Source organism: Mandrillus leucophaeus, unplaced genomic scaffold (assembly GCF_000951045.1).
Source record: "Mandrillus leucophaeus isolate KB7577 unplaced genomic scaffold, Mleu.le_1.0 Scaffold604, whole genome shotgun sequence".
Taxonomy (NCBI): Eukaryota; Metazoa; Chordata; class Mammalia; order Primates; family Cercopithecidae; genus Mandrillus; species Mandrillus leucophaeus.
Window position 1 is genome coordinate 704,190 of NW_012106520.1, and position 25,805 is coordinate 729,994.

Below are 25,805 nucleotides of genomic sequence, written 5' to 3' on the forward strand. Positions count from 1 at the left end.
TAGAGACGGGGTTTCACCATATTGACCAGGCTGGTCTTGAACTCCTGGCCTCAAGTGATCCCTCCTCAGCCTCCCAAAGTACTGGGATTATAGGTGTGAGCCACCGCGCCCAACCTGGTCCATCTTTTTCTGTCCTTTACTACTAACCTACTCATATGATTGCATTTAAAATGAATTTCTTACAGACATCATATAGCTGAATCATGTTTTTGAAAAATCATTCTGATACGGTCTTTTAGTTGGTGTGTTTATACTATTTACATTTAATGTAATTACTAATGTGTGTGGCTTCTTTTTCTCTGTTTTTTGTTCTTTGGTTCCCCCTTTTCCTGTTTTCTTTGGGGTTATTTGAACTTTGCTGTTGTTGTTGAGATGGAGTCTTGCCCTGTCGCCCAGACTGGAGTGCAGTGGCGTGATCTTGGCTCACTGCAAACCTCTGCCTCCTAGATTCTGGGTTCAAGTGAGTCTCCTGCCTCAGCCTCCTGAGTAGCTGAGACTACAGGCACCCACCACCATACCCGGCTAATTTTTGTATTTTCAGTAGAGACAGGGTTTCTCTATGTTGGCCAGGCTGGTCTCAAACTCCTGACCTCAGGTGATCCACCTGCCTGGGCCTCCCAAAGTCTTGGGATTAACGGGCGTGGGCCGCCACACCTGGCCTATTTGAACATTTTTAGTATTCCATGTTATCTGTTATGATTTTGACCATATCTTTGTATAAAGTTTTGAAAGGAAAACATTAGCCTATTTAGAACCATTTTTGTCACTTAAATTTACTTGGAATACAGAAACCTTCCCACCATGTGGGTGCCTTTACTCGCCCCTCTTTCTGTTACAGTTGTCTTATAGATTGCATCTACATAAGTTGAAAACCTTATCAGATGATGTTATATTTTTTGCTTTCAACAATCAAACATGTTATAAAAACTCAAGAGGAGACTAGTCTATTCCATTTTACCCATTTTGGTTGCTTTTCTTCATTCCTGATGTTGCAAGTTTCCTTTTGGTGCTGTTTTCCTCTGAAGGGCCGGCTGCCTGTGCAGTTCCTTTGAGCAGGTCAGCTGCGGCCCGTCCTCTCTGTTTTCATGCCTCTGACAATGTCTTTATTTCACTTTCATTCCTGAGGGATATCTCATTGGATAAGAATTCTGAATTGACAGTGATTTTCTTTCAGCACTTTAAAAAATGGGCCACTTCCTTCTGACCTCCATGGTTTCTGATGAAAATTCTGATGTCATTCAAATTGTTGTTTCTCTATAGATAATGCGTCATTTTTCTCTGGCTGTTTTCAAGATGTCTTTTAGTTTTTAGCAGTTTATGATGTGTCTGGGCACTGACTTCTTTGAATTTATCCTGTTTAGGATTTACTCAGCCTCTTGAATCTGTAAGATTTCACCCATCTTGGGAATTTTTCAGCCATTAATTATACAGATGTTTGTTAAGCACTGCACTTTTTTGTTTGAGACAGAGTCTCGCCCTGTCGCCCAGGCTGGAGCGCAATAGCACAACCTTGGTTCACTGAAACCTCCGCCTCCCAGGTTCAAACGATTCTCCTGCCTCAGCCTCCCGAGTAGCTGGGATTACAGGCACCCACCACCATGCCCAGCTAAGTTTTGTATTTTTTTTTTTTTTTTTTTTTCTTGAGACGGAGTCTCGCTCTGTCGCCCAGGCTGGAGTGCAGTGGCCGAATCTCAGCTCACTGCAAGCTCCGCCTCCCGGGTTTACGCCATTCTCCTGCCTCAGCCTCCCGAGTAGCTGGGACTACAGGCGCCCGCCACCTCGCCCGGCTAGTTTTTTTTTGTATTTTTAGTAGAGACGGGGTTTCACCATGTTAGCCAGGATGGTCTCGATCTCCTGACCTTGTGATCCGCCCGTCTCGGCCTCCCAAAGTGCTGGGATTACAGGCTTGAGCCACCGCGCCCGGCCAAGTTTTGTATTTTTTGTGGAGACGGGGTTTTGCCATGTTGGCCATGATGGTCTTGAACTCCTGACCTCGTGATCTGCCCACCTCAGCCTCCCAAAGTGCTGAGACTACAGGCATGAGCCACCGTACCCGGCCAGCACTGCACTCTCTTATCCATCTGTGACATGACTGAGACCTGTCGATATCATCCCACAGGTCCCTGAAAGTCTGTTCGTTTTTCAGTGACTTTTTTCTGTTCATATTGGATGATTTTATCAATCTGTCTTTCTTTTGTCATCTCCATTCCATTGAATCTATCCAGTTAATTTTTAAAATGTTACAGTATTTTTCAGTTCTAATATTTTCCTTTGCTTCTGCTTTATATCATCTATTTCTTTACTGATAATTTCTATTTTAATATGTTTCAGGAATGACTGCTTATTTAAGCTTTTTATTATTAACTACTTTAAAGTCTATAATGACTTCTGTTGTCTTTTCTCATGAGAATTATTTTCATGGTTCTTTATATGCTGAATAATTTGGGATTGTATTCTAGACATTTTGAATGTTACATGACGAGACGCGACTTTTAAGTCCTATAGAAAATGTTGATATTTTTGTTTTATTATAGCAGGAAATTGATCGGGTGAGGCTCACGCCGAAGACTCCAACCTTCCTTCTCTGAGTTTTGGTCCCAATGTCACTTCAGTCTTCAAAGCTTTTGCAATGCTATTTGGATTCATCCCATATAGGCCCCATCTTGCGGTCAGTCTGAGGCCTCACAGGGCTCACCTGTAAGCTCAGTTCTGTGCTGTCTTTGGTATGGACTTAGGATCAACTCTACCCATAAGCACTGTAAACAGTGTGAGTAGGTGGGGAAGGGCTCAGGTGTTCATAAACAACTTTGTGGAGTCACTTTCTTAAGCTCTTCCCTCTCTGCTCTCTCCCTAGCACTTTCTAGTTCCCTGGGGCTCCCCTTTTTTTGGTCCTCTGGCCCAAAATTGCCCACTTCTGCAATTCAGCCATATCCCTCGGAGAGAAAAAACGCGCATCGGCTCACTCCCGCGCTCTTGGTGATGCTGCTCTACTCAGTGGAGATGTGCGAGGCCCTCCCTCAGGCTTCCGGCTCCTGCAGGCTCCCACTGGCAGCCAGGGGGTTACTTGGGAGCTTCAGCACAAAAAAAAAATGGGGAAAAGGAGAGGTAAGGGGGGCATTTCCCCCACTCTCTGAGCTTCCGCTGTTCCCTCCCCTCCTGTTGCTGGAGCCAGGCTGCTTCCGGATCTCCGCACCACAGTGCTCACTTCTGTGTTTTGGCCTGTGTTAAGGCGGAACGATACATGAAGAATCAAAAAAAAAGGAAGACTCACCACCACTAAAGTGGTCCTTAGAAGTCTAGTGTACCCAATCCGTGTGTTGCTGTTTACTTTTCAGAGTCCTCAAATAGCTGTGTGACGCAGTCCATCTATATTTTATAGACCTGTGCAGTAAGAACAAAGTGGGGGAAATGTGTGCTCCCTCCATCTTCCTGGAACTAGACTCTTCCCTAAGATATTAAGGGGAAAAAAATTGGAGAATGTCCATAGCGTTATCCAATATTTGTGCAAAACAAAATGTGTGTATGTATCTCCATAAACGCTTAGAAAAAGGTCTGCAAGTTTACACACAAAATTTAAAAATGGTTTATTCTAAGAAGAGGAGTAGAATTTCGATGAGAAGGGAACTTTCACTTTTCACTTTTAACTTTCACTTTTAACTCTATACTTTTTTTTTTTTTTTTTTGAGGCGGAGTTTTGCTCTGTCGCCCAGGCTGGGGTACAATGGCATGATCTCGGCTCACTGCAACCTCTGCCTCCTGGGTTAAAGCGATTCTCCTGCCTCAGCCTCCCGAGTAGCTGGGATTACAGGCACATGCCAGCATGCCTGGCTAATTTTTGTATTTTTAGCAAAGACAGAGTTTCACCATGTTGGCCAGGCTGGTCACGAACTCCTGACCTCAAGTGATCTGCCTGCTTCAGCCTCCCAAAGTGCAGGATTACAGGCATGAGTCACCACACCCAGTCAAGTCTATACTTCTTTTTGAGTTATTTTAACCATACACTATTACTTTTGTAACTTGGAAAACAAAAAGATGTGATGGAAAAGACTGGGAAAAATTATAGCTCAACTCAAAAGTGTGTAATACACTATCTTCTCATGGACATAACTAATGTATCTTATTAAACATTTATCTACTGAAAAATCCATTTAGGAGTCAATATGATCATACATTTTCTTCAAGTCATATATGTACTAAGCAGAATTACTTCTCACAAAAGAGTCTCAGGCTGTAATGTTAATTAACTTTATTCACATTTTTCCAAGTAAATACAATATTAACTATAAGCTAAAAACAATACATTGTTCTTAGAAAATACAACCCCAAATTACTGTGTGGCCTGGGCTTTGTGATTATATGTGCCCAGACTTTGTTCCTCCGAATTTTTAAAGTGAATGCAGTGCTCAAAACAAACTTACAATAGCACAGGGAAACCTTCCCCAAATAAAGTTTTGTTATAATTATAAGATACATCCAAAAAGAAGCCTCTACTGTCTTCATTCAAGTGTCCAGAATTTCAAAATGGAAATAATATTAAAAGAGCAATCGATTTGTTTCCATCTCACACTAGTAGGCTTGAAGGAGGCAAATTTGGACCAAAAATCTAGACATAACTCCTTGCATAGGGTTTGGTATTAAGCACACACTTGCACTGAATAACTCCATATCCACCCTGTAGTACAAAAATTCATTTCAAATGCAAACATTGTGAAATGACCAGGTCATATTTTGAAGATCACTCTTTAAAATATCATTTAACTGATCACAAAATTATATAGTAAGGACCTTATATGGATCAGGTATTAAGTTTGATACCAAAGCAACTACAGCATCAAGCTACATAAATATTAGCACCATTTTTTATCTAGTCCAGTGAAATGTAAAACTGTGCCTCACACGGTTTTTTAACCAAAGCAGTCAACAAGAAAAATTGTTTTAATTCTGATATATGCTTTGCTCCCCCTCCTCTTTGCTGGTCATACTTTTGAACACTTTAAACAAAGTGCAGTTGACCCTTTGTATCCGTGAGTTCTGCGTCCATGGATTCAACCACATACAAATTGAAAATATTTGAGGGAAAAAAGGATGGTTTCATTTGTGCTGAACCTGTACAGGCTTTTTTTCCTTGTCATTATTCCCTAAACAATACAGTATAACAACTATTTACAGAGCATTTACATTGTATTAGGTATTTTAAGTAATCTAGAGATGATTTAAAGTATACAGGAGGATGTGTCTAGGTTATATGCAAATTCTACACCATTTTATAGAAGGGGCTTGAGTATCCGTGCAGTTTGGCATCCTAAGGGAGGCCTGGAACCAATGCCCCATGGATACTGAGAGGCGACCGTACCATAACATACAACAGACTTTGTAACATAAATTACAAAGTCTGTGCCCAGTACAGCATTATCAACCTAAAAAAGGATAGTGGAAGACCCTACAGATTTTTCTTAACTTACAAATTGTGCAGAATTCTCTTCTGGAAGTTATGGCTTCCAATAACAGCCATGTTGCTTGCTCTCTTTCTTACTATTTAGTCAGCTGAGTTCAAGTGACCTAAGTATAATACCCTTCAAGTTGCTAGCCAATTGTATTCTTTGATGGAACACAATGACAAAGATACTACATATGAAATGGTATAAATATGTGCCTCCTACATAATATGCAAGATCATCTATAGCCTATTATACATCTATTCATTTTTAAAATGAATCATGTGCTTAGAAATTTTAGGGGGGAGAACATATATATAACCAGAGGTGCCAAGTATTTTAACAGCTCCTAAATAAGGGCAGTTAAAAGACAAAGAATCGATTCCATTCACTTCTCACCCGCAGACTTAATGTCCAGCAGAGTGCTAGACAATAGTGCTTCAATATTCTATTACTTTTATCTTATATTAAAATTGGTAACATAAAAAACAAAAAGCATATTTATGACAAATTGTTTTAATTAAGAACTTAAAATCAAAATTTTGAAAAGAGTTTTATGTAGCATTTATTTTTAAATATCATTGGATTCTCGGTTTCAGGCTTTTTCAACATGAAAAAGATAGTTTTTAAACTATCTCACTGTCTTGCAGGTTGTCCCAAGAATTAGGAACATGATTACAACCACATTCATTTCTAGAATAAAAAGAAAGAAGTAGGATCATCAAATTGTAACAACTATAAAATCTGCACAGGTTCAAAAGGTAATTGTCACTCTTTAAAAAAGAAAGAAAAGAAACCCTAACCAACTAAGGACTTGGATGTAAGATGAAGGCTTACAATTCATACTGATTTATTCACTATTCTTGCACTTTAAAAGTACTTTTAAAATCCCGTTCATTTGTCTTCCACTTTAAAAGAGGAAAAAATTTGCCCATAATTGCCTTCTATGTTTTATCTCTGTCTGGAGTTTTAAGTAGTAAGTACATTAAGTACAACTTTGTTTTCTAAACGAGAGAAAAGTCTGGCTGTTCAAAGTCTAGAGGAAGTTGGGTTTCTAAGGCAGTCCGTCAGTGTGGGGTCTGAACCACTCTCTAAGGCCATCTTTCCTGGATTGTCAGCTGCAACACAAGCCTGAGCTGGATGGCTAACACCGAACATGCAAGAAGCGACTTTAAAGGAACAGTTTTCACAATCAGCTAGCTACACCATCACATATTGCCACATTAAGGGGATCTTTAGGTACCTGTGTCGTTTAAAGACTTTAATAATAGTTAATACCAAAATTCACCAGTACTAGCAAGGCTGTTTTGGACAACATGTAAAATTTCCTCTTTTGAAATATGCATCTCAATGATTAGGAAAGATCTCTAAGGAAACAAATTCACCTCAAAACTATGCAAATATTTTAAAAGGTTTTTTAAGCTCACAATACTTCAGTATGTGTTTTCAAAGCTTAAACAGTTATGATCACGTGTGAAGATTTTATGGGGAATGAAAGCAATCTGTTCTAAAAATTGACTATGGTCTTCCAAAGACCCGGAGAAAAATACCAAGGTAATGCTCAGCCTCACGTCCACTCACACATCTTCGGTGCCAAGCTGGCACAGGCAAAGCACCTTCCTTATCTCTCATAAGAAACTTAGCATATGTCCTTCTAGCAGATTCTTGTCTCCACAGGATGGAGAAGATGTCATTCATTTGATGGAAACCAGTGTTTGTTAAAACCATTTTCTACCCCCAAAGCAAACACACTAAAGAGAAGGAGCACTATTTACATAAATTTCTGCCTACCCACACACCACCATTCTCTCCCATTGAAGTGTAGATAAGATCTACTGGCTAGGAATCAAAGAGTAATGTATTTCAACCTAAAGTCTGAATACTGTACATCATACATCATCAAGACTTTGTTATTGTTAAGTGCTGTAAAGAAAAAGTAGAGAAAGTAGAGGTGGGCAGTCTGTCTAACAGGCATCTTAACACTGGTCCCCATCCCAGTGGAACAAGCAATGCCAGTGTACCAAATGCAATTCCAGACTGTAAGTTCGAAATGTCATTGCCAGCCATTACAGAAGAGGCAAAAGTCCACAGGGGGTGTATGCCAAAAGGTCAAGTGTGACAAAGGACTGAATCCACAGTATGTGTTCTTAAAAAAAAAAAAAAAAAAAACTTGCAATAAAAATGGGAGTCTTTGACTACTCAAAAGAAACTACTACTCTACACACATATTGTGTTGTGTGCACTTTGTCTATTGGAATGTATTTGAGCTATTAAACTATTAAATAATAACTGCCTAGATGATCACTGAAAAAGAGACCCTCGCCCAGCCCAGATAATTCTTAAATATCACAGTCTACACAAAGATGCTGCTGAACTGAAATACAAATAAGTTAAAATTTTTCAGGAACTAGCAAAGCTCTAGTTTCATTATACATGGAATCAATAGTAGTGTTGACACTCATTTTTGACTTGATATTCTTTCACAAACAAAACAGCACATAAGGAAAACGAGTCTTATGCTGTAGGATGGAATGATCTTATAGCTATGGAATCTGGAAAGTTATTTAGAACAAGATGAAAATAGGCTCTACCTAAACTTATGAAAAGAATACTGAAGTGTAAGCATCTGTCGCCATTTAAAGGCATTTGGTGTCAGTATCTTAAAAGATTAAGATGCTTTAAAACAAAACCCTTATAAGAATATCAAAGATTTAGGGAATTATCTTCATAAATAACCAAATATCTATGGCTTCAACTGTCTGCCCTACTGCCGAGGTAGGTGACCAATATTCATCAAAATAAAACAATCTTTTACAAATTCCCTAAAAAAAACCTTGCATAATCAGTTGGTTTCTTAAACCTGTGTCCAGTTTCTTTTGATGGTTTTTGTTTTGTTTTTCCTTTCAGTCATTTACACTTTTTAAAAGAGGCTGTCCACGCAAGTGTTTCTTTAAGCTCTTGCCGAATAGCACCTCATGTATTCTGTCATCCACGGGTTCTCTGAGGAGGAAGCCTTCACCTTTCTGTTCTTCTCCACATCCACAGAGTGAGCACGCTGTCTTTGAGCAACCAGTCTCCTTTTCTCCACCTGTCTTCTGTTCTTGGCTCGTAATGCTGATTCATGAATCTAAAGAGAGTTCAAAATAAAAGGATAGCAACTTAACGGGCTATTATACTAATGTTCAACAAAGGTTGCAATGAAGCTGGCTACTGCCAGGTCACCTGCAGCGGGGCAGAGTCAAGACCTGCCTCTCTATATAGTTCTTCCTTTACATAAAACCTTCCACAGAAGAGCCATTCTCACTTCATGCTATTCTCACTTGATTCACGTCAGGGATAATGAAACTAAGCAACAGCAAACTAAATGTTAGAAATGGTAAGCAACCGGCCGGGCGCGGTGGCTCAAGCCTATAATCCCAGCACTTTGGGAGGCCGAGACGGGCGGATCACGAGGTCAGGAGATCGAGACCATCCTGGCTAACACAGTGAAACCCCGTCTCTACTAAAAAATACAAAAAACTAGCTGGGCGAGGTGGCAGGCGCCTGTAGTCCCAGGTACTCGGGAGGCTGAGGCAGGAGAATGGCGTGAACCCAGGAGGCGGAGCTTGCAGTGAGCGGAGATCCGGCCACTGCACTCCAGCCTAGGCAAGAGAGCCAGACTCTGCCTCAAAAAAAAAAAAAAAAAAAAAAAAGAAATGGTAAGCAACCAATTTGCATGTACCTCTAGAGTTGGCTCTGGAAAGCTGTCCGAACTGCTTGGCATTAAGCGTAAGTATTTCATCAAACACTTATAAACAGCTCACAAAAAGCAGGGAAAATAAAAGAACTTTTAAATGTTTAACATCAGTAGACCAAAGACATCTCAAGGGATTTTACCACCTAAGATGTCTTATACTACAGATAAATCCTGTTAAAATTAATCCCATGGACTTGTCAGAGATCTTTTGTTAAACAGCAGCTTTGTTGTCTCAAATATCACTCCAAATAACACCATCTGCTGGGGTTCAGATGTCTGTTCAGTGCAATTTTCATTATGCTATTTATCCAGAACTCAAGCAGTTTGCAGTTTCCCTTTCTGCTTCCTTAAACGCATCCTTTGCTTTAGGCTATCCTAACAGTATTAATGCTAACATACATGTTTTGTGACTACACCCATAAAGGTCCTCTCATTTGAAATGTTTCCGGGTCTTGACACAGGGAGACAAGCTAAGGCTAAGTCAGGGAAGGACTAAAGCTCCTGAGAGTAAAATGCATTTGTTACAGATGAACAGGGGAAATGCAGCCATTTGAATTTAATCAGAAGAGCAAAAGGGAGTCTATGGCAGATGCCAAGCAATCAATCAGACAAACCAAAGATAAAGGAGTCAAAGAAGTGCCAGGTTATCCAAGCTGAAGGAAACTAAAATGGCTCAAGAGACCAGTGGCAAATCCAGATGGGCCATTACCAGCCTTAGCTGTGCTGCTCCTCCTGACCTCCCGGCGCCGCAGGAACTTGCGAACCCCAACTCCATCTACGTCTTTGCCTGGCTTGGTGTCACTAAACCCTTCTAGCTAACTCCCAGCCAAAACCCCTCGCTCTCCAGGCCACCAACATACAGAATCCTCCTTTGGTTAATCGAGGTTCCATTCTAGAGTTCCCCAACCCACCACGCTACCCCCTAAGATTTCCCATGGGCCCAAAGCACTCAGTGGCCAAAGGACGTGAAGCCAGACGACAGGCACATGGCCCAGCTCGCCACTCTCAAAGGGAACACAGAACCACAAGGGCCCAGAGCGCACCTCGTGCACAGGAGCGGACGCGCAGACGTTGTGAGTCTTCTGGCTTCCTGTATCCGTCTGTTTTTCTCCCCAGCCATAAAGAGCAAATGGATGCTTGTTTTCTTTTATTTTACTCGATGATCTTTGGGGACTTTTGACCGCTTTCCTGTTTCCTCTAGCAAATAAGGCACTTGGTTGCTGTCGAGGCTCAGGACTGGTGGGTGATTTGTCAGTTTCTCTTGTTCTGGTTTGTTGTTCAGGTTTGTCTTCTACATCTTTCACTGGTAGTGCTTTTGAAGAGAGGTAAATGAGATGAAAATACTTTGAAATCAGATTTATATGTAATTACTTAAAATATTTAGGTTGAAAAATCATAATGCTTAATTAAGTCAGTAACATTTTCATGTATGGCTCAACTCATACGATCCACTTAAAGCAGAAACACGGGAACAAGTTAGCATAATTTTCAAACCATTTATCTCATTTTAAAATCAACAGCAAATATACCAAGATTGAACCAAGCCTATTCAAAAGCAACCACTGCCACGCCGATTCTGAGATTTGGCACCTGGAATGTTAAAAGCTGGACAGCACCACGCCCTACGGGTTTTCTCCGCAATCCCCCAAAATAAATCCAATCATCTCAATTTTGCTTTCCTTCAGGGAAAGATCTGGATTTGTGGTCATTCTCCAGCAGCTGCAGGAAGTAGATGTTTGAGTTACTCCACCCGAAAATGCTCCTTAGTCCTTCTGGGCTGCTCCTGAGAGCCGCCTCCTTCACTGGAAAGCCCCTCCGCCCAACAGGCAGTGGTTTCCATCGTTACGGCCTAGGTGCGCAGCCAGGCATTCCCCGTGGGGAAGAGTTAAAAATGAGGGCCCCAGCCGGGCGCGGTGGCTCACACCTGTAATCCCAGCACTTTGGGAGGCCGAGGTGAGGGGATCACAAGGTCAGAAGATCGAGACCATCCTGGCCAACATGGTGAAACCCTGTCTCTACTAAAATACCAAAAAAAAAAAAAAAAAAAAAAATTAGCCGGGCATAGTGGCGCGTGCCTGTAGTCCCAGCTACTCGGGAGGCTGGCGCGGGGGAATCGCTTGAACCTGGGAGGTGGAGGCTGCAGTGAGCCGAGATTGCGCCACTGCACTACAGCTTGGCGACAGAGCGAGACTCTGTCTCAAAAAAAAAAAAAAAGACGGCCCCAGTTTTAAGGGAGCTTCCCCAACGCTTGCAACGGAAATGATTCCATGAATCAGGCCCGGGTCTGTACCACAGCCCTAAATTCTGGGGAACCCCCGGTGGTAAATGTGGCTGCCCCACCTAAGGGGAACCTCAGATAGCAAGGATGTACTCCAAAAAATACCTGTTCCCCTGAATTACCTTTTATGATTTTCCCATTTATTATTTTGTAAGCTTTTTTTTTTTTTTTTTGAGACAGTCTCACTCTGTCGCTCAGGCTGGAGTGCAGTGGGCAATCTCGGCTCACTGCAAGCTCCGCCTCCAGGGTTCACGCCATTCTCCTGCCTCAACCTCCCGAGTAGCTGGGACTACAGGTGCCCACCACCATGCCTGGCTAATTTTTTTTGTATTTTTAGTAGAGATGGGGTTTCACAGTGTAACTCGATCTCCTGACCTCGTGATCCGCCCATCTCCGCCTCCCAAAGTGCTGGGATTACAGGCATGAGCAACCGTGCCCAGCCAAGCCTTTCTTTTTTATGAAATCAATGCAATTCGGTATAAACCCTTTGTGAGCCTGTTTCCTTCCACCTATAGCTCCGCTGAAGTAAGAGTTCCTGATGGGTCTAGGGCTCCATCTGAGGTGCCCCAGTTGTTTAGGCCACAGGAGACCCTTTGTTTCAGATGCTCCAGAGTTTTGCTGTTGGTCATGATGTTATTTTTTTGTTTCCTTTTTCAGAGACAGGGTCTTGCTCTGTCGCCCAGGCTGGAGTGCAGTGGTGCAATCATAGCTCACTGCAGCCTCAACGTTCTGGGGTCAAGTGATCCTCCCACCTCAGCCTCCTGGGTGTGCGTCACCAGGCCCGGGTAATTAAAACAATTTTTTTTTTTTTTTGTAGAGATGGGGTCTCACTATGTTGATCAGGCTGGTTTTAAACTCCTGGCCTCAAACAATCCTCCTGCCTCAGCCTCCCAAAGCGCTGGGATTACAGGCCTGAGCCACCGCACCCAGCCATCAGTGATGATTTATTTTATAGACTGCTATTACAATCTATATAAGGTCTCATCACCTCTGTAGGACAGAATTTTGCCATTACTTTTAGTTGTGAGTCTTCTCTTGGCTATTTCTACTTCCCTTTAAAGTTGAAGGAACCCCTGCGTGGGCAGTGCATGCAAACTGGCACATACTTTTAAGAAACCTTCAGAGGTCATCTGCCATGTCTGCCTTCAGGGATGACCCTGACTCTAGTAAACCATTGCATTTATTACTAAACATTTGAAGGAACAGACACTTCGTGTCTGAATCTGGGTGTAATGTTCTGCATTGGTGTGCATCATCTCTTTAAACCCAGCACTGGAGTTGCTGGGGATGAGGCAGGACACCAGCCTTCCATTTCATCATGAGACGATATCCATTCACTGCTCAAACGTTTATCTGAGTGATGTGTCAATACACTCTCCTCTCCTCTTCCCTGGTGTTTAAGAAGAAAAGGAAAGAAGAGATCATCAGGACCAAGACGAAAGGGAAAGAGAAGTGGGGAAGTGCAAGCAAGAACTGTACAGTGGCACAGTGATACTGAGAGACTCTGAGAGAAGAGCAGCCACCCAGGTCATCTTCACTGATTCACTTCCCCTCTCTTCCTCCTGTTCCAGGCGTGTCTAGCCCAGATCTCCCACAGAAGCCTGCCCATAGAAGACAATAAGGATTTTGCTGAAAGGGCAATCTGGGGCTAGCCAGGCAGAAAACAGGAAAGAGAATTCCAGAAAGAGGGCGTGGCTTCTTCAATGGCACGGAGAGAAGAGAAAAAAGGGAATTATAAGTAGTTCAAAATGGCAAGTACGTAGAGGCCATGGATGAAGGCCTGGAGCAGATAGCGTGGGGAAAATAAAGGCTTTCCATGCCAAACTCTGGCATTTTTATTTTATTCTGGAGATGAAGAATCATCATGGGAGGACTTTAAGCTGCAAAATGACATGGTCCTATTTGTATTTTAGGAATGAGGCCCCTGGCTCCACACGTGGAGGATGGGTGAGATCAGAAATAGGGGCAGAGAGGCCAGTTAGAAAAACACACTGATCAGACCAGCTGGGAGGTGGTGCCAGGATGCTTTTTTTAACAAGGCCCCTCCAGCCAAGCACGGTGGCTCAAGCCTGTAACCCCAGCACTTTGGGAGACCAACGTTGGTGGATCACCTGAGGTCTGGAGTTCGAGACCAGCCTGACCAACATGGTGAAGCCCCGTCTCTACTAAAAGTACAAAAATTAGCCAGGCGTGGTGGCACACACCTATGATCCCAGCTACTCGGGAGACTGAGGCAGGAGAATCGCTTGAACCCAGGAGGCAGAGGTTGCAGTCAGCCGAGATCGCACCATTGCACTTTAGCCTGGGCAACAAGAGCAAAACTCCATCTCAAAAAAAAAAATAAGGCCCCTCCAAAGCAGACAGCCCAGCAGCACTGCATCAGACTGACAGGTGGATAGACAGACACCATGAGGACACCAGGAAGGACCATGTGGGTGCTGGGTTCTGTGGCTCCTGGAGGTGTTCTGAGTGGATGGTCATGCTGCCCTCTGGCATAGACTCCCCAAAGGATCAGGAAAGGGTGCTTGTCACCTCGGATGCAAGACACTCCTGGTCCCAGCGGCCAGACCTTCAACTGGAGCTCAGGAAAGACAATAGCATGAGATGAAAGCCACGGCTCTGGGTGTGGACCAGGTCACCCAGAAGAAACACAGAGCCAGAAGACAGGAGGCACAAACAGGCCTGGGGACACCGTTATTTAATGCGCAGGCAAAGAAAGGAGAACCCGAGACGGGGGCAGAGGAAGGGTAGCAAGAGAGTAAAAAAGTAATAACCAGGAAAGAGGCTGAGCAAAGAGTTCCAGAAAAAGAAAGCACAATTAACAGTCCAAAAATTATAGAGAGATTGGTACAATGAAGATGAAGAGACTTTGCCATGGCAGCTCGGTGGTCATTGGTGCCAGAGGGGAAGTGTGGGAAAGTCCAGGCTTTGGAACCAGACCCCAGCTTTTAGAACCAGACCCCAGCTGGCTGAGGACTGAACAGAGTGGAGCCTACCCATCCTGGTTCTGGGAGGCCGCTGGACACACCCTCCCCACTAAGGATGACGTGGAAAAGCTAAATGAAATTCAAAAGCAGCCCCAGGTTAACAATGTCTATGGGTACCCAACACAAGAACTAAAAAGTCTTCTCAGGAAACCCTTAGGCCTCAAATTATTCCTAGAAATAGCTTTTCCAACACAAAGACCAATGTGTTGTAAAGATAACCAGGCACACAGGAGGGCAGGCAACAAGGGGGACTTGGAGAAGCAAGAGGCCTGAAATCCAAGGAGTCTTATTCAGACTACAAAATAGCTGTGCTTATAGAAAAAGACACAGGAATTATCTGCAACAGGAGGAGAGAAAAGATAGAAAATACAGAAGAGAAAAGGGAAAACTCATCACCGTAACATTAATATTTATAAAACTCTTTTGTAAAACTCTTGAAATAGTGGCTGGCACAAGAGAAGTGTATACAAGTGTGGTATTATTATATTCGTGTGTGTGTCTCTATGTGTATTCGTTTTTGTCCATAGTTCGTGGCTCCTAACTCCCATAGCCCTTGTTCCAGCCTTTTGTTATAATGTTGGGTGTGTTAAACCTCAGGGGCAGGCCCCCAGAAACCGAATCTCTCCTGCTCTCCTTTGCCCTGCCCCTAGGCAGGACACTAATCTTTCAACCTTCCGATTGTAGCTGAGCTCAGGAGGGTCCTGGAGGCTGGCGAGAGAGTATGGAAGCTTCTCACCCCTTTCCCCATATCTCACCCCATTCATCTCTTCATCTGTGTCCTTTCTAATATCCTAGTATTATTATTATTATTATTATTATTATTATAAGAGACAGAATCTTGCTCTGTCGCCCAGGCTGGAATGCAATGTTGCGATCTCAGTTCACAGCAACCTCTGCCTCCCAAATAGCTGGGATTACAGGTGTGTGCTGGGCTCAAGCAATTCTCTCCCCTCAGCCTCCCAAACAGCTGAGATTACTGGTGTGTGCCACAATGTCCAGCTAATTTTTGTATTTTTAGTAGAGACGGGGTTTCATCATGTTAACCAGGCTGGTCTCGAACTCCTGACTTCAAGTGATCCACCTGCCTCAGCCTCCCAAAGTGCTGGGATTACAGGCGTGAGCCACTGCGCCTGGCCTCTAATATCCCTTATAATAAACCCGCAAACATTGTTTCCCTGAGTTCTGTGAGCCACTCCAGCAAATTAAACCTAAACGGGATCATGGGAACCCCAGTTTGAAGATGGTCGGTCAGAAGTTCCCAAAGCCTGGACTTTCGACTGGTGGGAAGGAGGGGACAGTCTGTGAGACTGAGCCTTCAACCTGTGGGACCTGACGCCATCTCCAGGCAGACAGTGTTGGAACTGATCGCTTGCTTGCTCGTGGGGAAATAGCCCCACATATTTTGGGGTCACAGAAGTCTGTGTTGACGGTTGTTGTATGACAACAGAGGAAAGAGTTTGAGAGTTTTTTCCAAACAGTAAGTATATGTTTCTAAAATCCTGTTTGAAAAAATAGTTTAAAATAAAGACTTCTTCAAACAAAAACAGCATTATCCACCAGTTACGGTGGAAGATTACAATGCCCCTCTCAGTAATTGGCAGATCATTCAAATAAAAATAAATTCAGTCTCAATTTAGAACTGTGCGCTCCAATACAATAGCCATGAACCAGATGTGGTTAGCAAATATAAATTGTAATTAATTAATTAAAAGTAAATAAAATTAAAGATTCAGTTCCTCAGTTACACTAGTTATCGTTCAAGTGCTCAATACCCATGTGGCTAGTGGCTACCCTGGTAGACAGCGCAAATGGAGAATACACCCATCATCACAGAGAGCGCTATACTGAACATCTGATTTTCCAAATGTATTTAAACAGAATTAATAAACTTGACCTAATGGGTATATATAGAACATTGAACCCAACAGCTGCAGAATATAAATGTTTATCAATCATATATGGAACATTTATACGAATCTGCATATCCAAGGCCATAAAGAAATCTTAAGATATTTACAAAACTGAAATTCTCTAGAATGTATTCTCTAACCACAATGTAATTAAACTAGATACAACAAAAAAACTTCAAAAAATCCCTCCCAGTTTTGAAATTTAAAAACATTTCTAAATAACCTATAGGTCAAAGTGAAAACAGGGTTGCACAAAAATATGAAGGTACTTAATGCCACTGAGCTGTACACTTTATTTATTTATTTATTTATTTATTTATTTATTTAGAAATGGAGTCTCACTCTGTCGCCCAGGCTGGAGTGCAGAGGCGCGATCTCAGCTCACTGCAACCTCCACTTCCCGGGTTCCAGCAAGTCTCCTGCCTCAGCCTCCCCAGTAGCTGGGACTACAGGCGCCCGACACCACGCCTGGCTAATTTTTTGTATTTTTTAGTAGAGATGGGGGTTTCACCATGTTGGCCAGGCTGGTCTCGAACTCCTGACCTCAAGTGATCCACCCACCTTGGCCTCCCAAAGCCTCCCGAAGTGCTGGGATTACACGCGTGAGCCACAGTGCCCGGCCAAACTGTACACTTTAAATCAGTTAAAGAAGGCCAGGCATGGTGGCTCACGACTGTAATCCCAGCATTTGGAAGGCTGAGGCAGGAGGATCACTTGAGCCCAGGAGTTTAACACCAGCCTAGCCAGCATAGAAAAATCCTGTCTCTACCAAAAAAAAAAAATTTTTTTTTTCATACAGGGTCTCACTCTGTTGCCCAGGCTGGAGTGCAGTAGCATGACCTTGGCTCACTGCAACCTCTTCCTCCCAGAGTTAAGCAATCCTCCTACTTCAGCCTCCCAAGTAGCTGGGACTACAGGTGCACACCATCACACCTGACTAATTTTGTATTTTTTGGAAGAGACAGGGTTCCATCACATATCCCAGGGTTCAAGCCCAGGTCTTGAACTCCTGGGCTCAAGTGATCTGCCCACCTCAGCCTCCCAAAGTGTTGGGAGTATAGGCATAAACCACTATGCCCAGTGCCAGCTCCTCCCCCCCATTTTATTTTTTTTCTTAATTAGCCAAGTATGGTGGCATGCAGCTGCGGTAGAAGCTACTTGGGAGGCTGAGATGGGAGGATTCTTGAGCCCAGGAGGTTGAGGCTGCAGTGAGTGATGACTGTGCCACTGCACTTGAGCCTGGATGACAGAGCAAGACCCTGTCTCAAAAATAAATAAGGCCAGGTACATGGCTCACGCCTGTAATCCCACCACTTTGGGAGGCTGAGGTGGGTACATCGCCTGAACCAGCCTGTACAACATGGGGAAACCCTGTCTCTACTAAAAATACAAAAAATTAGCCAGGTGTAGTGGCACATGCCGGTGGTCCCAGCTACTCAAGAGGCTGAGGTGGGAGGATCACTTGAACCTGGGAGGCAGAGGTTGCAGTGAGCCAAGATCATGCCAGGGTACCCCCGCCCAGGTTACAGAGTAAGATTCCATCTCAAATAATAATAATTAACAAATAAATAATAAAATGGTTAAAATCATAACATGTATTATATATATTTCAGCACCATTTTTCAAAATTTCAAGTAGTGGTAATAGAGGGCATTCCTTTCTTAATTCTGATATTATTGAGAATGTTTCTAGTTTCCTCATTGAGCATAACGTTTGCATTAGGTTTTTTTGTTTGTCTGTTTGTTTGTTTTGAGACAGTCTCGCTCTGTCACCCAGGTTGCAGTGCAATGGCGTGATCTCAGCTCACTGCGACCTCCACCTCCTAGCTTCAGGTGATTCTTGTGCCTCAGTCACCCAAATAGCTGGGATGACAGGCACGCGCCACCACACCCACCTAATTTTTGTATTTTTAGTAGAGATGGGCTTTTGCCATGTTGACCAGGCTGGAATATATGTTTTCTTTAAAAAATAAATGTTTCTTTATGTGAATACTATATATAAATGTTAAATTTTATGAATTTTTGTGACTATTTTTAAAAATCATAATGAAAATTGGAAAATGAGTTAGAATAAAAATGTTATATGGCAAAACATATGTGATGTAGCTAAAACAGTTATCAGAGGGAAATTTATAACCTGACATGAACATATCAAAAAAGAAAGGCAGGGGGCAAAAAAAATCAATGATAAGCATCCATCTCAAAAAGTTAGAAAAATTAAACTAAGGAAAAAATAATAATAAATGAATGAAAATATACAATAAAGAGAATCCACAAATCCTTAGTGTGGGGAAAAACTAAAATTCACAAACCTCTGGCAAGTCTGATCAAGAAACAGAGAAAAAAGTAAAACTAAAAATCAGTTAAACAAATATAGCAAATTGGAGGGTTCAGGTTAAATCTGCAGTGAAAACCTGTGCTTTATAGTTCTTTAAAGCTTAGATTCTCTTCCTCTCCAAATCCTACTAAAGTGAAGCAAATAAGGTATAAAGCCACAAGGACAGAGAGCAAGGGAGGTGATGACATCAGGCAAAAGGCATCAATAAAATTTAGAGGAAAAGAAAAGCAGGTGAAGAGGTAAAAATGGCCTCACAGAACTGAGTAGGATGAATCCTAACTGCCAGAGGGGAAAGGCCTCCAGGACAGAAGCTGAGCCCTAGAAAGAATGACATGAGCCAGGTGTGGTGGCTCACATCTATCATCCCAGCACTTTGGGAGGCCAAGGCCAGAGGATTGCTTGAGCTCAGGAGTTTAAGACCAGCTAGGCAACACAGCAAGACCTCATCTCTACTAAAAATCAAAATTAAAAATTAGCCAGGTATAGTGACGCACACCTGTGGTCCCAGCTACTCAGGAGGCTGAGGCTGGAGGATTACTTGAACCCAGGAGGTCAATGCTGCAGTGTGCTTAGATCATGCCATTGCACTCCAGCCTAGGCAACAGACTGAGACCCTGTCTCAAAAGAAAAAAAAAAAAAAATGAAACAGTTGTACAAGGCGCCAGCTTCCTCAGAAAGCTAGTGAAGTGGATTCTCTTTTCCAAAAGTTCAGTATCAATCAGCACCCCAGCCCTCGTGCTCTTCTGACTATAATATGGATGTGTTCTGTTGAGAGTTGGGATCCATGGGTCCTCCCCTTGAACCTGGGCAGACTTTTATAATAGGGTGTTGTGAAAATAACTGCACCAAGTAATAACTTCCCCAGCGAGGGTAGAATGGGGTGAGAAAGGGCCTGCAAAGCTCCTGAGGATAAAAGAGAACAAGCAACGCAGCATCCACCTGGGTCTGTCTCCGGACGCTGTCCTTATAAGGCCAGCCAGTGTGTTCTGAGGAAGGCCAGGCACAGGAAGAGGTCATGCATGTGAGGGTCCCAGCAACAGCCCAGCCGGGTCCCTCCAGCCTGGAGCCTTCCAGTACAGGCTGCAGACAAGGTATCTCACTGCCCAGGGCCAACTTCCAGCCCAGGAAACCACAGCAGCAGCAAAGGAGGACAGCAGGCCGGGGGCCCCCGTATCCGGGGGTTCTGCATCTGCAGACTCACTCAACCATGAATTGAAAATATTTGAGAAAAATAAACAAAAAATAATACAACAATAAAAAGTAATACAAATTAAAAATACGGTAGAAAAACTACATAGTATTTAATTGTATTAGGTATTATAAGTTATCTAGAGATGATTTAAAGTATTCGGGGGATGTGCACAGGTTATATGCAAATACTATACCATTTTATATAGGGACTTGAAGATGCACGGATTTTGGTATCTGTGGGGGTATTTTGGATGCAATCTCTCACAGATACCAAGGAACAACTGTTTTTACTAATTTTAAGCTACTCATTTTCAAGGTAATTTTGTTACACAGCAATTGACACTTCTATATTCTTTCCTCTAGCTCATGTGCCAGGTAGTCGCTCCTCTCCTACCCAGAAGGCCTGTGGATTTCAGTCTCAAGTGGCAGAAGCAGGGGAGGCTTGGACTTCAGATGACCCTAGGGACAGCAGAAGCCAAAGGAAACAGCTTCCTGAAAACAGAATTAGGTGAAAGGCCTCATGGTAAAGGAGACCCCTCCTCAGCACCTTCCTCTGCCTCTGTTCCCAGGATACTGGTGCCAGGCTTATTCCCCATGAGACAGGAGACTGCAGATGCACTGTCTGGGCAGCTCACTCAAGAGACGCTGGCAAGTATACATGTTTGGAGTCCCCAGAGGAACAGCTGGGTCCTCATCCAATTACAGAAAACAGGCATCCCCCATGCACAGAGCTCCTAAAAAGCTCTTTCAGGCCTTACTCTTAAATATGAGCAGACAGGCTAAGAGCAAACATCTGAGCACATCCTCTATTAGTAAGGAAGAGACCAAAATTATGCAGAAAAAGGCAAGGCAGGGAGTGGACGACAGCTTTGAAAAGATATTTCTGGCCTTTTCTTTTCTTTTATTTATTTTTTTTTTCTTTGTAGGTTAAAAGAAATCTGAAAACAGAATGCTATTTTTTTTTAATGTAAAGAACATTAGGGACCAAAAATAGATGATCTCTTGGGAATTTAAAGCTAAGGTGAGAATTAAAAATTTCAATAGAAATGTTGGGAGATAAAATTGAAGGGTTCTCCCAGAAAATAGAACCAAAAATTCCAAACTCCAATGTAGAAACATTTTTAAGTAAAAATGTTAGAAGACTGATCCAGGAGGTACACCATCCAACTAAGGATAATTATAGAAAGAGAAAATAAAGCATATGGAGCACAGAAAATTATTTTTAAACAGGAAAATAGGAAATATCACTGAACTGAAAGAAGCTTCCAGAATGAAAAGGGCCAGCCAAATGAATGAAAAAAAGACACACACAGGCACATCACAAAATTTCAGAACATCTCCTAAAAAGATAAAAAGATAAAATAAAAAAGATTAAAAGAATCTCCTAAAAGTTTCCAACAAAACAACAAAAACAAACATAGTGGGGTCACACACACAAAGCGGGTGTCAGAATGGCATGTTACTTCTCGACACTATGACCAGAAGCTAGGATTCAGTGTTACCATAACGCCTCAAATGCTGAGGTTTCCAATCTAGATTTATCTACCTTGCCAGAATATCAATCCTGGATATAATAAAGGCATTTTCAGATATGCAAGGTTACAAAATTTCTGACTCCCACTCTGTAGATCCTCAGGATCTACAGACGATGTGTTCCATCAGAAGGAAGGAATAGGCCAAGCAAAAGGAAGACTTGAGATGTGCAAGACAGGGGATCACACAAAGGAGGGAAATGGTAAAGAAAGCCCAGTTCAGCAGCTGTGCCAGGGCTGGACAGTATAAAATCTAGACTGGAACAAGAAGATCAAGGGCTCAAAAAAAAAAAAAAACCAAAAAAAGTCTCCAAGGGAAAAAAATAAAATCAGATGAATAGAACACCCAATATATCTGACATATGGCAAGTTTCACAGTACTATCAGACCATTTCAGGCATTAGTGATAGCTAAAACAAATAAGAAATAAGAAACAGTGATAGGCAGTGATAGGTAGCTTATTTTTAAATAATCCTATTACTGGAGTAGGCGCAAAAAACAAAAATGAAATGAGCAATAAAAAAGTGAAACAATTATTAATTTCAGGAAAACCATAAATTTTAACAAAAAAAATGTAATCAGATATATATTACATGGCTCACCTGCAAATATTTACACAGTCATAATTCAAACACAGAACAGAGATTAAACAAAGCAATCATATAGTTAATATTGTGGGGATCTGGTGGAGATGGGTGTTGGTATGTGTCTGGGGGTAGAGTAGGGAAGGCAGAGCTAAGATCCTGAGCTAAATCTTCATCTCCTATAATGGGAAGTCAGTAAATAATGTTCATAATGGGAAGTCAGTAAATAATGTTCACAATCAAAAAAGCCAGCAGATAAGTTTAAATGAAAAGAGGGTGGCCAATGCTGAAAGGAAAGTGAAATTGAGTTGAAAGCAGCAAGGGACATACGTGGGAAATGGGGCAAGATCATATTTTTTCATTTTAAGTGAAATTTTTAAAATTACTGCATATGTAAACTTTGCTAAAAATAAAATCTAACCTAAAAAGAAAACGTGACTATGAAGTAAGGAATGGGAGACAGTCTAGACCACTCTTCACAGCATATTGGCTATGGGAGGAAAATAATCTCACACACACACACACACACACACACACACAGAATTTCCTAACAGCTTTTTAGTATCCATTCCTTAAATAGGAATAAAAAACCAAGGATCATTAGACATTTCAGAAAAGTGCCTAACACGAAATAGAGAATTGCCAGCAAAAAGAAACAAAGAGGCAGGGGTGAAAGACTGCTGAAGAAACACAGGAAGAGAAGAAAACAAACAAAAACTTCTAATATATATCCTCAGTAAGATAAAACCCTATATGCATGAATCAGGAACCAGATACTGTGTTTTAAAAAGAAATAAAAAGGGAAGGAAAGGAGTGAGGGAAGGAAGGGAATAAATGGCAGCCCAGAAAACAATTCAAGAGCTCTTAAATTTAAAAGAAAAATAGGATCTGAAAGACCCTGAAAGCTTCCTGAGGGGGACACGTTACCTATGAAACATCAAGATCAAGAATCATAATGATGCAGGCTGTAACATCAGCAGTCATAACACATAAGGAGGAATGCCTCCAGACAACTTTTCCAACCTAGAATTCCATGCCCAGCCACACTCACCAAATAGTAAGGGTAGAATAAAGCTACCTCTTGGCATTCAAAGAAAACTAACCTCTGAACCATCCTTTCTTGGGAATCTACTAGAAGATGTGCTCCACCAAGAAGGGGTAAACCGAGAAAGAAAATGACATGACAGCCACACAACAGAGACTCAAACCCAAGAGAGAAGCCAAGAAAAGTCCTAGGAGGATGGCCAAGGGCCCTCCCAAGATGCCAACCAGGCAGCAGGCCACAAGAGCAGCAGCAGGCCACAGGAGCAGCAGCCAGCCCGGACAGAAGTAGGTCAGGGGCCCTGGGAGGGGTGACTTTAGATGACAAGAGTGATAGAGAACCTGATGTGTTGGTTATATTGTGAAAGAAAAAAGGGAATCATGGGAAACAGTATGGGTCAGCTTTGAGTAACTTTTTCCATGGGCACAATATGGTGGATACTAATTATGAATCCAACAAACTCTATGACTATACTGAGCAGGTGTGGAGATGGGTCGTGTCTGTGTGGGTGAGGAGAGCAGTAAAAAAGAATTAAAGTCAACAGATAACGTTAAAAACTGGAAAAAAAAAAGCAATCAAAGATCAATAAAAGCCATGTTAACTTGGAGGTACAGAAATAAATACCAAAGGAAAAACCAGGGTGTTACGTGTGGCAGGAGGCTGATATGCTTTTGTAGTAAGTCAGATGGAACTACGTGATTCTATATGCATCTGTGGCTTCAGGGAAAGTAAGAACTTTTATATTTCATAGAAACTCAAAAGAGTGCTCATTGCACTAGTATTTAAAACCATCCACTTAAAAACCAGGATATTTAACCTTGTGCAAGCAACACAGGAGTCAAGAGGGCCTCTTACAGGTGGGAGCAAAACAAAAGATGCTGTGATTGTGAGTCCTGAAAGCAGAAAATATCCTTTCTTCTTCCTGATGCCTAAACCAGAAATGTTAGCAGGGAAGAAATAACTGAGAGGACGCTCTCTCTAAGGAAACCAAAAGGATCATGAACTCAGAGCTTACCCGAGCTGGTAAATACAGGCACCATCCATAGCACAATGCTGCCTAAAAATTGTATTTACATTGCATATAAACATTTGACAGCTCCATCACAAACCATAAAAGATGAGAGAGAGAAAAGCCATTTAGCCTGATAAAGTACATCTCAATTTAGCTAGCAGATCAGCACCCACAGGAATAATCTGGAAGGCATGTTCCCTACCCCCTCCACCTTCTGTTATTTGCATTTCTAGCAGTGATCACTGAAGCATCAGGATTTGTGGGAATTCACAAGTAACATGATGATGGCAGGAGGCAGCCCTGCCTCCCATGATGTGCTGAAAATAGCTGAAGATGGTAAAACCAAGAGCAAAGCAACCCGGCTCACAGTCGAAATTTCATCTCCTCCTCAGCCTCTCACAGAGAAGCCAGGAACAGTCTGATTGGCTTGCAATCGGGTAAACAAAAATAAACACATAAGTGAATAAAGTCACTGATTCTGAGCTTCCGTTTCTTCATCTATAAAACTGAGACTAGGGCCGAGCATGGTGACTCACTCCTGTAATCCCAACACTTCGGGAGGCCGAGGCGGGCGCATCACGAGGTCCGGAGTTTGAGATCAGCCTGACCAACATGGTGAAACCCCGTCTCCACCAAAAACACAAAAATTAGCCGAGCGTGGTGGCGCGTGCGCGTAATCCCAGCTACTCCGGAGGCTGAGGCAGGAGAATCGCTTGAACCCGGGAGGCAGAGGTTGCAGTGAGCTGAGATCGCGCCACTGCACTCCAGCCTGGGCTACAGAGCGAGACTCCGTCTCAAATGAAAACACACACACACACACACACACACAGAGAGATTAAAACAGGGTCTCTTTTGGGATTGTTTTGAACATTACATGACAACATACATATTCCTAGATCAGTGATTGATCTAGGAATACATTTTCCCAATACATCTTCCATGTTTTCCTCACTCAAGCCTTTTTAAAATCCAGTGATCTGGTGGTGCCTGGCCAACGTAAGAGGAGCAGGAAGGAACCATTGGTTACTCCAGGCTGTACTGAGGCGTTGAACTGGGTCCTCGGCACCAGCCTCACATGCTGACAGTCCCCAGTCTACAACCCTCTGGGCAGGAAAGAAGGTGAAGGGCCATGGCTGAAAACACGCGCAGCGCCACCGGCGCTTTCGGATCTGGAGGGGCGAGGGAGGATGGGGTGGGATGGAAGGGGAGAGGACCTAGCACTTACAAAGATGCTCTCACAGCCAAGTTATACAATACTCCATGTAAACAAATGCAAAATATTCTTTAGGGACAGCGCAGCGAGGTCGGGGAGTTAATACGAAAAACAACGGCCCCATTCATCAGACAGAAAGCTTAGCCCTGTGGTTCTTAACCTTTTGGGTCACCTTTGAGAATGTGATGAAAGCTGGGGCTCCTCTGATCAAAAGTGGGCGCTTAGAAATAAGCAGATGGGACTCAGTGGTTCGCCAAGCCGCAGAGGCCCACAAGGAAAGACCCCGGACTCAGCCAGCGGCGCCTGAATTGAGTTCACCGCTGGCTCCATCGAAAGCCACCTAATTAAGCAAATAAAGGGTGGCAAAGGCTGCCACCTGATTCTGTCAACCGGAAAAAAAAAAAAAAAAAAGGAAGAGCCCACTCCAAGCGGCGCAAGAAATAGAGATCAGCTGCTGCGAGCTTCGAGCAAACTGTCCCTGCGCGCAGGCCCCTCGCATTCCCCTCCAGGCCCAGTACCTGGCAGAGCCGCGTCCTCCGCGTCCTCGG

The 25,805-nt window shown here is 42.8% G+C and overlaps 1 protein-coding gene across 1 annotated transcript; it reads right to left on the reverse strand.

Annotated features, from left to right (window-relative positions):
• Positions 1 to 5,933: 5,933 nt before the first annotated feature.
• CCSAP (centriole, cilia and spindle-associated protein) lies at positions 5,934 to 24,513 on the reverse strand. The gene is made up of 3 exons (XM_011999848.1): positions 24,048 to 24,513; positions 10,215 to 10,483; positions 5,934 to 8,562 (listed from the first exon to the last, which is right to left on the reverse strand). The coding sequence occupies exons 1-3, from the start codon at positions 24,070 to 24,072 to the stop codon at positions 8,386 to 8,388; spliced, it is 471 nt and encodes a 156-aa protein (XP_011855238.1). The 5' UTR covers positions 24,073 to 24,513; the 3' UTR covers positions 5,934 to 8,385.
• Between the last annotated feature and the right edge of the window lie 1,292 nt (positions 24,514 to 25,805).